This window comes from Corvus moneduloides, chromosome 22, assembly GCF_009650955.1.
Source record: "Corvus moneduloides isolate bCorMon1 chromosome 22, bCorMon1.pri, whole genome shotgun sequence".
In the NCBI taxonomy this organism is placed as follows: Eukaryota; Metazoa; Chordata; class Aves; order Passeriformes; family Corvidae; genus Corvus; species Corvus moneduloides.
In genome coordinates this window covers 6,187,379-6,201,773 of record NC_045497.1, presented here as the reverse complement: position 1 = coordinate 6,201,773, position 14,395 = coordinate 6,187,379, and the positions used below count along the sequence as shown (strand labels likewise).

The 14,395-nt window shown below is 53.7% G+C and overlaps 2 protein-coding genes across 2 annotated transcripts; both read right to left on the bottom strand.

Moving 5' to 3' along the window:
- Nucleotides 1–114: 114 nt before the first annotated feature.
- Nucleotides 115–4,340, bottom strand: AGMAT (agmatinase). The gene is made up of 7 exons (XM_032131373.1): nt 2,723–4,340; nt 2,409–2,611; nt 1,615–1,663; nt 1,292–1,487; nt 777–956; nt 432–516; nt 115–326 (listed from the first exon to the last, which is right to left on the bottom strand). Exons 1-7 carry the CDS (start codon nt 3,103–3,105, stop codon nt 253–255), a joined length of 1,170 nt encoding a protein of 389 aa, XP_031987264.1. The 5' UTR covers nt 3,106–4,340; the 3' UTR covers nt 115–252.
- Nucleotides 4,341–4,434: 94 nt separating this feature from the next.
- PINK1 (PTEN induced kinase 1) lies at nt 4,435–14,126 on the bottom strand. The gene is made up of 8 exons (XM_032131372.1): nt 13,776–14,126; nt 11,480–11,779; nt 10,446–10,549; nt 8,614–8,796; nt 8,080–8,243; nt 6,972–7,099; nt 5,984–6,220; nt 4,435–5,607 (listed from the first exon to the last, which is right to left on the bottom strand). Exons 1-8 carry the CDS (start codon nt 14,109–14,111, stop codon nt 5,347–5,349), a joined length of 1,713 nt encoding a protein of 570 aa, XP_031987263.1. The 5' UTR covers nt 14,112–14,126; the 3' UTR covers nt 4,435–5,346.
- Nucleotides 14,127–14,395: the final 269 nt, after the last annotated feature.

Here is a 14,395-nt window from a genome sequence, read left to right as displayed (position 1 = left end):
TCATTCCAGAGGCAAAATGGCATTAGCTATCCCTTTCCCAGACCAACTCCAAAGCTCCAGACCCCAGTTAAATGGGGTGTCTAGCCTGTTCCTTGCACTTGCTCAGCTTAGAAGTACCTTCTCTAGTGGTAAATGGCATTTATTTCGTGCTGCAAAGCCCATGCTGGCTGCAGCCAGCTGAAGGGAAGGGTACATGGAAAGCCTGGCTGAGGACACAGAGTAGCACCGCCCCAGGGCAGGTGGGAACTGCCCTCACAGCGTCTTCACTCCTGGGAGAACACACAGCATCTCAAACAGTAGGTTTGCCCCCAGGAGGGCCGTGTTGCCTAAAAGACAAGACAAAAGAAAAAAATCTGTGTATATCCAAAGGCTTTCACCCACAGCCGCCTGTGCCAGGCACTTGTCTTGCCCTCAGGCATCTTCAGACTCACCAGAGGCGTCGTACATTGGTGCAACTTCCACAAGGTCACACCCCACTATGTTCAGGCCTCTGCAGCCACGAATAATCTCCAAAGCCTAAGGAAAAATGGATTTGGGATCAAGAAACGCATCTGACCTAGCAGACCCATCAGGGCTCTGCTTTCCCCATACTCCAATAAGGAAACCCAACCTCTGCAGAACAAACCATATCAGTTCCACATTTCCCTTCCTCATCACCACAAGGAAACACTTCCTGGCCTCCCTAAACTTCCACGTTGCTGTGCAGGTGAAACGACCTCCTTCAAAGGGAGCAAACCCTTCCCTTCCCCTGGGAAGGACAGCGGTGTCCCCCTCACCTGCGCCGGTGTGAGCCCGGCTATCTCCGGGGTGCCGGTGCCCGGGGCGTACGCAGGGTCCAGCCCATCGATATCGAAGCTGATGTACATTGGCTTGTCCCCCATCTGTGCCCTCACCTCCCTCATCAGTGGCTCCAGGGACTTCATCCAGCACTCCTCAGCCGGGACCACCCGGAAACCCTGCGGGAACACAGAGACACAGGCACCTGCTTAGGGAAAGGGGAGAGATGAGCAGCATCCCCGGCCCTGCTGGGGAATATCTACAGGAACAACCCTCATTCCAAGGCAAAGCTACAGAAGTGTACCTGGAAACACCTTCCACTCCACACACACTTTTTTACTCTCCGCTCAGCTGACACTCAGTGAGCCAGGAGTGCTTGTCCAGCAGGACAAGCCACTGGCATGGAACAAGAGGCAGAAAATGCATTAATTTCCCTGCTGAAGCCAAGTAAATATGACTGGCGTGGTATTTATGGCAGGGAGAGCACCCAGCGCTCGGCTGCGGATCACTTTACCTGTTCCCGGCAGTACTTGTTGGGATCGGGGTCATAGGAGGAGCCTCGGATGCCGATCTGGACCACGCGGCTGCAGTCCAGCAGCCCTTCCTCCACACAGCGCCGGAACGTGCTCCCGTGGTAGATCTTCTCCCCCAGAGCCGTGTCTCCGGTGTCGGTGTGAGCATCCACGTGCACCAGTCCCACGGGACCGTGCCTGCTCCAGACAGGGTGGCCGTGTTAGTCCTGTCCTGTGCATGGTGGCCCTGCCAACAGCAGGGACAGCGAACCAGGAGCCTTCCTGAGGCTTTCCCAGGTCCTTCATCTCGGGATTAAATACGTACTTTGCTGCCAGGGCCTGCAGGATTGGGTATGTTATGGTGTGATCTCCACCTGCAAGAGGACACAGGGAAGGGAACACACCACTACAAGAGCAGCTCAGCCCTCATTACTTTTGTTCCCATGTCATTTTTTCCCTCTTTGCATTTATCCTGCACTTATTTATGTAGGGCTTCATTGCCAAAGGAAAATAACACTCCCAGGTGCAGGTTGCTTCCTTTGTCCTCTCTTGGGTCCTCTCTTCTCCTGGCCTTCCTTCTAGGGAGGATCAGATCTGCAGGACTGCCAGCAGGGACAGCCTGTGGAGCAGGACCCTTGATTGGGCTTATAAATAGACATTTGATCAGCTTCTGAGGACACTGTAACTGGTGACTTGCCCCTCGTTACTCCACACACTCACTTCCTTCAGCGATGCCAAGCTGTAACAGCTGCAAACTTGAACGTGCACCCAAATCAGGCCTTGTGCAAAGCCTGGTGCTTGCTCAGCTGAAAGGACACAAGGGACAAAACCTCCTCTTGCTTTGGGTCCTGCTCAACAGGACACCAAAAACACGTCACTGGTTGTATTTACAGACTGACCCATCCTCCTCATTTCTGACCCAAAGCAAGAGGCATCACAGAACATCCTGTTCAGCAGAGAGCCTGTGAATTTACCCACAGTACAGCACAACAGCCCGTGCAGGGGACGGATTCATCGCTCGCCTTCTGCCAAGTCTGGATTGAATGATGGGAGGAGAAGGAGAGGGAGTTTGACGGAGCCGGGACACGGTGGCAGGACAGGGAGAAACAGGCTCCTTACCCAAGGTGAGGGGCACGCAGCCGGAGGCCACGATCCCCTGGTAGGACTCCCGGATGAGGCGGCAGCTGTCGGGCAGGTTGTAGAGGTTCACGTTCACGTCCCCGATGTCGGCCACCCGCAGGGAGTCGAACGGTGCCGCCCCGGTGCTGCCGTTGCACCTCCTCACCATCGCGGACTCGGCACGGATCTGACGCGGGCCGAACCTGGGCGATGGCGTGGCTGGGAAACGCCGCCAGGCTTCGTTCCCAGCACTCCTCTCCCCACGGGAAGGTGATGGCCAGAGGGAAGCACCAGCTTCCCTGGCTGGCCCTTACCTGGCTCCTGGCCGGTTGGATGTGCCCGTGTCCAGCGGAACGCCGACAAACGCCGCGTCCAGCCCCTCCGCCGACGCCTGCAGGGGAAGCCTCATCATGGAGCAGACCCCCACGGGCCGGGCCACGAGCAGGGCACTGGGGGGCACGTTGAACCGTGAGCTCCAGCGGGTGGGGGCTCTGCTCCCTGGAACCAGGGGCCGGAGGAACGCTGCAAATGCACTGAGTGACGAGCTGGAGGTGGCCAGAGGGGCCGGGGGCCGCAGGCTGTGGTGTGAGGTGGTCACCAGAGTGGTCACCAGAGTGGTCAGAGCTGGCTTGGGAGCGCAGAGCCCAGCTCCCTGGGGCAGCAGCTGGCTGCAGGCAGCCCAGAGCAGGGGCCTCATCCTGACCCACTCTCCCACCCTCTGGCCCACAGGGAACGCAGCGGGGGGTGCTGTGGAGCCCGTTCCCAACTCGGGCAGAGCACCAGCCGCCTCTGCCAAGCCTCTCTCTAGGGATCAAAGTGCAGCCGAACACTCCACTGCCCGGGGAAGGGCAGAAATCCAGCCCAGCCTCCACGTTCACCCTCCCAGCCACCCTCTTTCCCAATGGCATAGTCCTGGCAAACACTGGGAACAAACACGGCAGTGAGGGGCAAGAGCCCGGGCAGGGCTTAGCGGGACAGGGCAGGAAGGACGTGCTGGGAGCTGTCCCAGTTTGCTCCCCTCAGGCATTTGCAGGCAGACAGCACGGCAGCATTTGCTGCACTAACAACTTGTACTTTTAACCTGCACTTCACAAAAGCGCCCAGAATGCTGAAGAATCATAAAAACGTCTCGTTAGCGGGAGGCAGAAGGGAAAGAAAACAAAAGGAAAGTCTGGCCTCAGCAGAACCATGGGAGGACAAAATGCAAGCACAGGGGAAGCATTAACAGGGATTTAAGGACCAGAGGGACAAGCTGCAGGACAAGCATTTTAGGCCATTTTTGAGGACAGAATTAAAATGGTTTCCAGGGGAAGCAAGTTTCCAACGAGTGGAGTTCTTCAGCACAGATAAAACCTTCGTTGGGCAAGTACAAACACACTTGACGTTGACTAGCCCCAGCCCCTAATTCTGCTCCCTAGTTGAATAGAGACTGGACCTGGAAGAGAGAGGGAAAGGCACAGGAATGATGTTCATGGCAGAAAGAGGGCTCAGAGTAGAGATCCACCACACAGCAGCAGCATTTACTCCTCAAAAGGCTCCAGAGAATGTCCAGGGCATGGGACTCACTGCCAGACTCAGGCACACACAACACAAAGGCAGCAGAAACACACTGCAAGAACTCAGCAAGAAACAGCAGCACACACTTTGGTTGAGTCAGATCAATGTTACAAAGGTCTTTTTTTGCAACTTTTCCCCTTAAGAGCTCATTTTCCCCGATTCCCCAGGCTCTGTGCTCTTTGCTGCACCAGAACAATGTGCAGAACCCTGAGAGCAGGTTATCCTGTGATGATTAGGGGTATCAGCCACTGTCATCTACCTGGAAACTGCAGGAGCAGCCAGTGACGTACCATGCAGGAGAGTACGAAACATCCCCAAGGCAAGGTCTGTTCCTCCTCCTCGGGGAATTCCACTTGGAATAAAACACCATGTTCCACAGTGAGGACTGGAAAGAGCTGAATTCGCATTTAAGACAGCCCGGAACCAACATTCCACAGCCCAAATTGGATTGAGAGAACCCACACAGCCACAGAGCTTCATCTTCCATTTATTGTGCAACAAACATAAATAACTTTCTCCCCAAGTTCCTCTAAACACAATTATAGCCACGAAATCGAATGATGTTTCACAAACATGGCTGTTGTTATTTAAAGATTGATGTCTCCCATCCTCCCCACCAAAGGATATTATTTCATTGAAGGAAACACAGGCAGGCAAAAGAGCAGAGCATCACACTAAGCTCTTTAAGCAGAGGCTGCTGCCCAGCCTCACTTTGTTTGGAGCATTATCCCTAACTGGAGAGTCTGACTCAGCCTTGGACCCTGGGGCAGCCTCCACCACAGAGCTACAACAGTTAAGAGCAAAGATAAGCGGGATTTGAGGACGATGTGCTTCCACTATCCTGCGTACAACTGCGAGGTTTTTAGTGCTGCTGATGCTCACGTTACCAGGCAGCACCTCACCACGAAGTTCTCAGGCTGTCATTTCACAGCTCAGAGGAATATGAGTTTCAGACGACCCTGGTTACCCCAAGAACAGATGGCAGGTCCCTTTGTCAGCTTGGATTTCTGTGTGTTGTTTAAATTGTGATGTTTCCATGTAAAATGCAGCCAGACAGTGCCTCCTCCCAGCTACCCCTCTGAAAGGAACCTGCTTCACTCAACACACAACTTACAAACCAACCACGTACCTCTGGACACCTGCAAGGTCCACACACCCTACCCTCCAGAGGGTAAGGAAGCAAGGGCATCTCCTCCAGCAGGGGCAGAAATTAGCAGGGGCGTGGTTAACTCTTGCTAGAGAGAAACTCAAGCTCCTAAACACAGGCCCGCAGCTTGTTCCCTAAAGCACTACAGGACTCCAGACAGACAGAAAGGACGGGTTCCTATGTGCCTTTAGAAAGTGCCATTTATGTGGGATGCTCGTGTTCCAGGTGGTTCCTTCACCCAGAGTGGCTTCGCCAGGCCAGCAACAGGAATATCGCTGCCCAGAGGTCTTCAAACTCAAGGTTTGCCAAGAAGCACATCTTCATTTTGGTTTCTACCTGGCTCTTCTCCGCCAGCCTGTTGGTGAGCAGGGTGGCTGCAGACTGGCAGAGCAGCCAGGCGATCATCTGGTCGGGTTTCAGGGTCCTGGACGCTACAACACTGTCACCCCAGAGGCTCAGGTGCAGCACGTTCGCAGCAACTCTCGCAGACAACCTCTGCAAGAGGAAGGGGAGGGGAGATTAGCTGATCCTGCTGCACTCAGCCACATCACCAGCACAGTGACCCCTGGGCCTCCCCTGAGGCACCACCCTGTGAATTGGAAAGCCCTTTGAGACTATTACTGTACATATATAAAGTTGTGTGCAACCCTCCAATGTGAGGTCCAGTCCTGACAACAAACATCTCCTGAAATCCCTGGAACGATTCAGCACCACTCAGCAAAGTTTTTTTTTTTTTTGGCTTTGATCCTTATGCTGTCCTTTGATCCTGCAGTGAGATCTGGATTAACTCCTGCACCCGCAGCCCTCCACGGCAAAACGATCCACCAGGGATACTCCCAAAGAGGATATCTTGAGGGCAACAGCTTCTTACCTTGTTGGGATCCCTCTGAAGCAGCATCTTTATCACCTGCTTCACCTCGAGGGGCACGTGGTCGGGCAGGCTCGGCAGCTGGTCCTCCTGGTAACTTCTGCTTTCCAGAGTCGAGTGCCCGTGGCCATAGAAAGGATTGGCCAGGCCCAGGATTTCGTAGGCGATCGCTCCAACAGCCCAAGCATCGGCTTTACTGTAGTTGATCACCGTGCCGGGACCAGGTGACGCTGTGATCACCTGCCACGGAGAGGGGGCTACTCAAATAAACAGCTCAAGTGCGGCCTCTGTGCTGGAATTCGATTTTTAATGCTCAAATCAGCATTTTCCCCATAATAAACTTAAGAGATTGGAACCAAAGGTGGGTTGCATCTGAATCTGTGGTGTAAATATTCCCTATTGCCATGCTCTAAACCTCTGGCACTGCTCAGCCCAGTGGGATGCTGGGAGGAGTTTGGACATTGCACCGAGGCTTTAGCCATTGCCCCTGACCAGCATTCCCAGAGTCCCAAGGGCTGTCTCCTGCTGGAATTATGGAGACAGGAGACCTGCAGATGAACAACCAACACCACAGCAAGGTGCTCCAGGTTCAGCAGACAGTTAAGGGTGTCCTGGCTTTTATCAGGCTTATCATCAGAGAAATAAAAAGGAACTGTAAATAATTTCACAACTGCTTTGAACTTCAGCCAAAAGCCACTGTTGCAACACAAGGACTGCTGCATAAATCCTTAACAGTTATATGGAAATGGGCCTGGATAAAGACTAAAGAGTAAATATGAAGGGGGGAAAGGCTGATTCTGCCTCTTAACATCAACTGATTAGGTTTCACCTGTTAGAGCTCAAGGTGGCTATTCAACACAGCTCAGCACAGACGTTCACCAAGCCTAACTCAAGGTAGGACACAAACCTTCTGTGCCACCAAAACTTCTCGCCTCGACAGCAGGACAAGCAGAAAACCAGCACCACAAAGCACTACTGCAGAGGGATTTACCTCAGGTGCCATGAGGCAGCCATTGCCACCCCGATCCACATAGGAGCTGGTGAAGGGCAGCCTCAGGCCGATGTTTTCATCTGCCAAACAGCAGCCGAAGTCGGTGATGACCAGCCAGGGGCAGCCAGCTGTGAACAACACAGGGTTGCCAGAGTTAGGGTTCAGTTTGGGAGAACCTGGCTGCACCAAACACCACATCACACCAACACCCAGCTTGGTGTCCTTTGCAAACTGACTGAGGGGGCATCTGGTCCCCTCATCAGGATTGTGGGTAAAGATATTCAGTAGAGAAACCTGGTCTAGTGGGAGGTGTCCCTGCCCATGGCAGGGGGTTGGAATGAGAAGAGTTTTGAGGTCCCTTCCAACCCAGGCCATTCCACAATTTTATGATTTTACATCCTGAGCCCTGGGGAACAGAGAATCCTCTGTATCATCTGCCTCTTGGGCCTGTCTCCAGGAAGGCAGGTGGATTCCAGTGGTCTCTCTGTCTCTCTCCCTGATAGTCTTCAACCAAATTCTTCCACTCCTAATTACACAGACCTGCCTGCCTGCTATGGCTTCCTGCCCATTTGAATCTCAATCACACTGAAAGAGAGCTCAGGTAATTAAAATCTCTGCTAGAGGCTGACAGGAGAACATGCTGAAACAGGATGAAAACGCTGCATTGGTTCCCTTCCCTCCCAGCCCATGTTTCACCAGCCCAGGGTGCAGCACTATTAACCTGGCCACGGGGTGGGATTTTAAGAGGCTCCCTGTGCTCTTTGGCTTGGGAGAGATGACAGAGCCAAGAGCCTGAAGCAAAGGCTCCTGCAGCATCCCAAATGTGCTCCCAGATGCTCTGGTCAATGCTGGCTGTGCTCATGCAATCCATCACCTCAGCAATACACTATGTCCATGTTAATGATCCAAAACCTCAGGCACAGACAGGATCAATGAATGACTTACTGCAGTGACAGCAAACACTAAGCTAAAAACTAAAACTGAGATTATTCAAAAGGTTTGATGCTTCTTTCCCCAAACACGCAGCTGGGTGGGACCTCCCCGAATACCTACGTGACCAAATCACTTCTGTGAATTTACTGGCATTTATCCTCAGGGATCTACGTACCAGAATCAAATTCAACCAGGATGTTGTCAGACTTGAGGTCTCTGTGTGCTATTCCATGTCGAACAAGATGGTCCACGCCTTCCAAGAGCTGTAGAATCATCACTGTGGAGAGGCGGACATCCGGAGTGTTCTCCCGCAGATACTGGCGCAGCGTGCAGGGGTAACTAGGCAGAACAAGGAAAAAGTGGGAATTAGCATCCTGGAGGCTTATCACTGGCGGTTCAACCTCAGCATTGGCTCATCTCATTACTGATTCTACTCCATCTCTAGCAGCGTGCTCAGACTAGGGGTGAAGTTCAGGCCTAGAAGGGCAGACAAATGGGGACAAACTCCACATTTCTCATTTTAATTTGGGGTAATTATTAAAAAGAACGGTTTGTCTTCATTGTGCAAGCACAGTTAGAACCTCAAGGACTTGGAACAGGTCCTGGGAGGCATTTCCAAGAGCATACTCTGGTCTTTGGCAGCAGCCCAGGCGCAAGCTTTGCAGGGACAGAGTACCCAAGTCACGTTAACCAGCTTCTCTCCACCTACTTCTTCATCACCAAGAAGAGCGTGCGGCTGTGGCCGATCCCTCTGGGGTTCAGGCTCAATGGAAGGACGTCAGGATACTCAGCAAAGGCTCCGGGCAGCAAAGGGACAGAGGATGTGAACGCTCGGATCACCTGGATTATATTTGGATGAGGTTGAAGCGTCTTCCTCCCAAGGACAGGTTTTCTGTGCAGAGGAGAGACACCACAGATCACATCAATCCCTCCGTCGGTTCAGATGGATCACAGACACATTGCTATTATTGCTGGAATTACTTTTCATTATTATGGCCCATCCTCCACACCAAAGGGCTCCCCAGCAGTGAGCAAACACATTTGTTCTGCACTGGAAGCCTCATCAGAGGGAGATTAAAGCTGCACAGGGTGGATTACAGGACTGCACGTTAAGCAAATAGTCAGACACTCACATCCTGGAATCCATTCACTGAGGAAGAACATGGGCAGCAGTTTCATGGCCCATTTCCCAACCAGCATCTCAGCCCGGCGTTTCCCAGGTGGACGCAGATCACCCGCAGCCCGTGCGGATCCACCGCAGCAACAGGCATCTCCCAGCAGCTTCTCCAGAGCTCAGCATCCACCCCGGTGCTTCCCAGAGCAAACTGAGCCAACCAAGGCCTCACAGGGCCTCTGCTGTAACTGGATTTCCCTACTCACAATGGCCAAACAGGAAATAAGGTGCTTCACCTGCACTACAAACAAAGCTTTGATAAAAACCCTCACACATGACATGCTGCTTTTCATTTTACTCAAGCCCCACTGACTCTTCCATGCTGCTAACAAAGGCAGAGCCACACACAGGCTGCTTCTCCATTCAAAAAGAGCTACAGCAGCTCTAGAGAATGACACCCAAATGCAATTACTTTGTTAGAAATATAATAAAGGTCAACTTCACACTGGGAGTATCAATTTAGATCCTCTATTTTATGGCACAGGCAGGAAGCTCTCACTGCCCTGAAAAGCAGGTTACCTATCAGTCAGCAACACAGGTCTCTCATCCCCTGAATGTCAAATATCCCTTTGGCTGCTCTATTGCATTCCCAGCCAGCCACGTAGGGCACAGCACTCATTATTCATTTGTATTGGCAGCCAGGATGGATTTGAAATTTAAATCAGGCAATCTGGGCTGTGGACTCCATTGTTTCAAATGGAACAAAAGGATGCATTTCGGAACAAAAAGATAGCTAACTTGAGGTAATTTAAAAGTTTCCATGCGATTTTCCACCTTCATGCTGTTTGCTCACTTCCTACTCAGGTGAAAGAGTGGGAACTGAGTCATTTCCATTTTCCTTCTCACCAGTTTTCCTGCACTAAAACAGTTTCAACCTCCCTGTCCAGCACCCATTTTACACCAATTTTAAGCCAGTTCTCAAACCTCACAGTCAAATTGTATTACAGTGAAATCATTTGATGTTTAAAACACTCAAACTGTTACTGATTGCAGGGGTGCAATTAAAAAGCATCACAATGCAAACGAACATGGTGTTTGAGCAGTGGCTCCTCCAGCCTTTACCTCAGCAAATGCCAACACATTTCACACACAGGGAAGCTAAGACACAGCCACAGCCACCCACCGGACCCTGGCAGGACCCTAAATGCTCCCAAATTATTGGCACACCCTTCCAATTCCCTCTGGAGTTTAGCAATGAGAGTTTAGCAATGCAATTCCCTGCATGCCAACAAATTTAACAATCCCCAGGTTTATCTGCCTTCAGAAGCTGTTCTAGAAAGCTCTGCCCACCTTCTTGGCAGTGCAGATTGGTGCAGAATTAATCAAGGGATGAAATTAGCACCTCGCCATCTCCCTAGCGTCCGTACCTGCGGCCAGAGACAGCTCCGTATTCCCCAGATAATGCAACACCTGTGGCTGGGACGAGCTCTCGGCCCATGGCATCGAGGATGGCTTCACTCGAGGAACCAGCCTGCAGCAACAATCACACCCCACGTTGGTTTCAGCTCCAAAATCACCCAGCCCCAACACAAGCTGAAAGCAGATAATCCTGCTGCTGGCACTGTGTCTGGAGCCGGATCGACTGAGACTAGATTCCAGGACTTCCCTCCCTTGAAAATCAAAGAAGGCAACTTAGAGAGTTCACCAAGGGAGGTGGCAAGGCCTTTATTTGCAGAAAGAAATCTATTTGTCACTTCAAATGCATCCTTGACCGTCAGCAATCCAAGCTACACCTTAACACCCACTTTCAACTTCCACACCCAAGTGGAAGAGCCTGCAGCTAAATGCCAGGGTACTTCTGGAGCCCAAGGGATTCCAGATGTTGGCATTTTGGAAGAGTCTCTTGAAATATTCACTTGTCACATCAATGGGGAAAGTCACATGGATTTTTTTAAACATGGAAGAGCCACACTGAGGGACTGGATCACCAGTCACCCAGGCTGGGAAACACAGGAGCAGATCTTGGACAGTCACCTCACGGCAAGGGGACCCAGCAGGCAGGTTACTGCCCACCCTGAGACCACTGACTCTTCAGGAAGAAAGCTACCTCTGTCCTGACACTGACAGGACACCAATTCCTAAACCACTGGCACCAGTGGCTTTCCCATTCCTAGACCTTTCCATCAGAGCCAGCCTCAGAAACCTTTTCTTCCCAAAACATCACCTCCATACCCGACAGCTCCAGCAGCAGCAGCAGCTCTCAGTGCCGATTCCAGAGGATGATGAATGCTAATTACCTTGCTCTGGGACTCTTCACTAACACTCGACGTCTCCAGTGTCACCTACCAACAGCTTTGTTGTGACACACTCATCCTGCACTCCATAATTAGCACTTTCAACACTTCAGTACTAAACATTCCAGCCAGAATTCCCCAGCGGGGATTCAGTGCCGACTCCTTACCGAAATGTTCCACATCATTTTGATAGCTAAGGGAAAAGCCCCTTTCGGTTGGTGTTCCACTACAGGCTCCTCTTCAGCCCCCTGGGAGGCTGAGCCACGGTCCTGCTGCACGGCTGGGAGACGGCTGCTCTCCGCACCATCCCGAGGATTGGGACAGAAGGGAATGGCTGCTTCGTACACGGCGGCACTGCAGCCCTTCCCGATGGGCTGGCCGATGAGATATTCCTCCAGCTTGAAGCCCTGCCAGCGGAATGAGCTCAAGGGATCTTTCTGCGGCTTGTTCTTCCCAACAAACACGGTCTGAAAGGAATACAAACAGGAAAACCCACTCACTTATCCCAAACTTCCCAGCGAAGGAGAACTTGCTGTTTCAGTGGTATTACACGTCCCGGTGGGTTGGTCCAACCTGAAAGTCACAATCAGACTCTAACCATTGGGCTCAAATCACTGTAACCACAGGGAAGATAAGTGGCAGGCCAATATATTTTTGTCTGATACAATCTACCCCTAAGTCAGTCTTTCGTAAAGGTGCCCTTTTTGAGGGAAGAAGAACCAGGAGGGGGAGTAATTTGCTAATCTAGAATATAAATATATTTTGCCCAGAGAAGCTGTGGCTGCCCCATCCCTGAAGTGTCCAAGGCCAGGTTGGACAGGGCTTGGAGCAGCCTGGGATAGTGGAAGGTGTCCCTGCACATGGCTGGGGGTGGAAGGAAATGGGCCCTAAAGTCCCTTCCAGCCCAAACCATTCCATAATTCTGTGGTTGTGTAAAGAAAAGTTTAACTGAACACTTCTAAAAACAGATGCATTATTACACTTTTCTCCCCCTCCATGAATAAATCAGGTTAGCAGCATTAAAAAGAAAACCCAGTTAAAAGCAGCAACAGGAAAAACAAAATTTCCTGCCTTTTTGTGGCAGCCAACTGTGAGGGCTGGTTAGTTTGAGGAAGAGTGACTCTTGAGGAAGAGTGACTCCATGATGGGAGGGAGCTGGGGGAGGAAATCAAAAGATGTGGGAAAACAACACATAGAAGGCTGTTCTGGAGTTTCATCACAGTTCATGATCCTACAGGTCTGGCGGTGCCCCAGCTGTCACCTGGACTGATATAAACCAGCGGCCTTCTCTGCGAACTGCAGCCCCAAAGCACCAGTGACCACCCTAGGGATGTGTCATGGGACAACGGGACACAGACCCACAGACAGCAAATGGAACTACCCGGCGAGGGCAGAGGAGAGAAGGCATCCTGAGAAACTTCAGGGAATGTGTCTGCTGGTCAGTGGAGCAGGTGACAGCTGGCTCTGAGCACCAAAGGTCTATTTTTACCCAGGAAATATGTTCAGCACCATCCGTCCCATGTGCCCTGCCAGCACGGCCTGGCCCAGCACCACAGGGTCCCCATCTGTCTCAGGCAGAGGGGATGGACCTGGGGATCAACGTCAGTGTCCTGGGACATGAGACCCCCATCACCAGGGCCCCAACCCCCTCCCTCTGTAGGAGGACAGAGAGTGAGGATCCCCTAGTACCTGCTTTAGGGTGATGAGGGGCTGCCAAGTGAGAGGCCTCCCCAGGATCCTATTTTTGGGGAGGAAGAGGTGTCTGTGGGGCCGCTCCCAGAAGAGCCCACTTTTGGGGATGTGCTCATTGTGTTCATTGCAGCACCCCCCACCTTCCTTGGGGAGAGATGGAGAGGTGTCTGGGGGGCTCCCCACAGTGTGCCCTTCACAGGGGTTGTCAGGGGGGCTCCCCACAGTAGTGATCCCCGTCCCCTTCATGAGGGGTGTCTGAGGGACTCCATAAACAAGGCTCTCCCCTCCCCTTCACCAAGGGTGGCTGGGGGGCTCCCCACAGCAGCGACCCTCCCCCTTCCCTTAAGAGGGGGCATCTGAGGGGCTCCCCACAGCAAGAATCCCCCTTCCCCTTTATGGATGATGTCTAATGGGTTCTCCAGAGCAATAACCCCTCCACTACCCTTAATGAGGGGTGTCTGAGGGACTCCCCAAAGCAAGGACCCCCCTTCCCTTCATGGGGGGCGTGTCTAAGTAGCTCCCCACGGCACTGACTCTCTGTGACCTTCATGGGGGGTGGGGGTCAAGGGACGCCTCACATCAAGGACCCCCCTCCCTTTCACGAAGGGTGTCTGGAGGGCTACGCAGAGCAACGACCCCCTGTGCCCTTCTTGGGGGGTGACTGAGGGTCTCCGCCCCAGCAATGCCCCCCCCGTCCCCCGTCACAGAGGGCGCCCCAGGCGCTGCCCAAAGGGATCCCCGGGCCCGCAGGTCCCGCGGCCCGCTTCCCACCTGGATGTGGCGACACGCCGCCTCGGCCCGGCGCTGCTCCTCCAGGCGCGGCTCCACCAAGCCCAGCGCCATGGCCAGCGCCAGGCAGACGCCGCCGCGGCCCCGCCGCGCAACGGCCGCCAGCCCGCCCGCCGGGCCGCGCAGGAAGAGGCGGCGGGCGGCCGGCAGCCAGGCCAGCCAGGGCCGCCATGGCGCGGGCGGCGCGGCGGGCGCGGGGCCGGGGCCGGGGCCGGGGCCGGGGCCGGGGCCGGGCCGGGGGGCGGCGCGGGGCGCGCAGGGCGGGCGGCACCGCGGGAAGAGCCGCAGGGCCCGCGCCAGCAGCAGCCGCAGCGCCATGGCCGCCGCCTCAGGGAGACGGGCGGGGCCGAAGGCGGGGCCGAGGGGAGAGGCCACGCCCCGAAATGGCCCCTGGGGCGGTGAGGCCGCGCCCCCGGGAACGGGAACGGGAGGGGACGGAGAGGGTCACGGAGAGAGGGAATGGGGCACGGAGAGAGGGCATGTGGCACGAGGAGGGAATGGGGCACGGGGAGAGGGAATGGGGCACGGAGAGAGGGAATGGGGCACGGGGAGAGGGAATGGGGCACGGGGAGAGGGAATGGGGCACGGGGAGGGGGAATGGG

What these genes read in the sequence shown, in the direction of transcription:
- PINK1 (XM_032131372.1), bottom strand. Translation starts at nt 14,111, where the DNA reads ATGGCGCTGCGGCTGCTGCTGGCGCGGGCCCTGCGGCTCTTCCCGCGG. An exon ending in GGAGCTGTCTCTGGCCGCAG is followed by an intron (nt 8,797 to 10,445) that starts GTACGGACGCTA and finishes TCCTCTGCACAG; the next exon opens with AAAACCTGTCCTTGGGAGGA. An exon ending in GCTGCCTCATGGCACCTGAG is followed by an intron (nt 6,221 to 6,971) that starts GTAAATCCCTCT and finishes TCTCCGTGGCAG; the next exon opens with GTGATCACAGCGTCACCTGG.
- AGMAT (XM_032131373.1), bottom strand. Translation starts at nt 3,105, where the DNA reads ATGAGGCCCCTGCTCTGGGCTGCCTGCAGCCAGCTGCTGCCCCAGGGA. An exon ending in CTGCGTGCCCCTCACCTTGG is followed by an intron (nt 1,664 to 2,408) that starts GTAAGGAGCCTG and finishes GTCCTCTTGCAG; the next exon opens with GTGGAGATCACACCATAACA. An exon ending in CCGGGCTCACACCGGCGCAG is followed by an intron (nt 517 to 776) that starts GTGAGGGGGACA and finishes ATTTTTCCTTAG; the next exon opens with GCTTTGGAGATTATTCGTGG.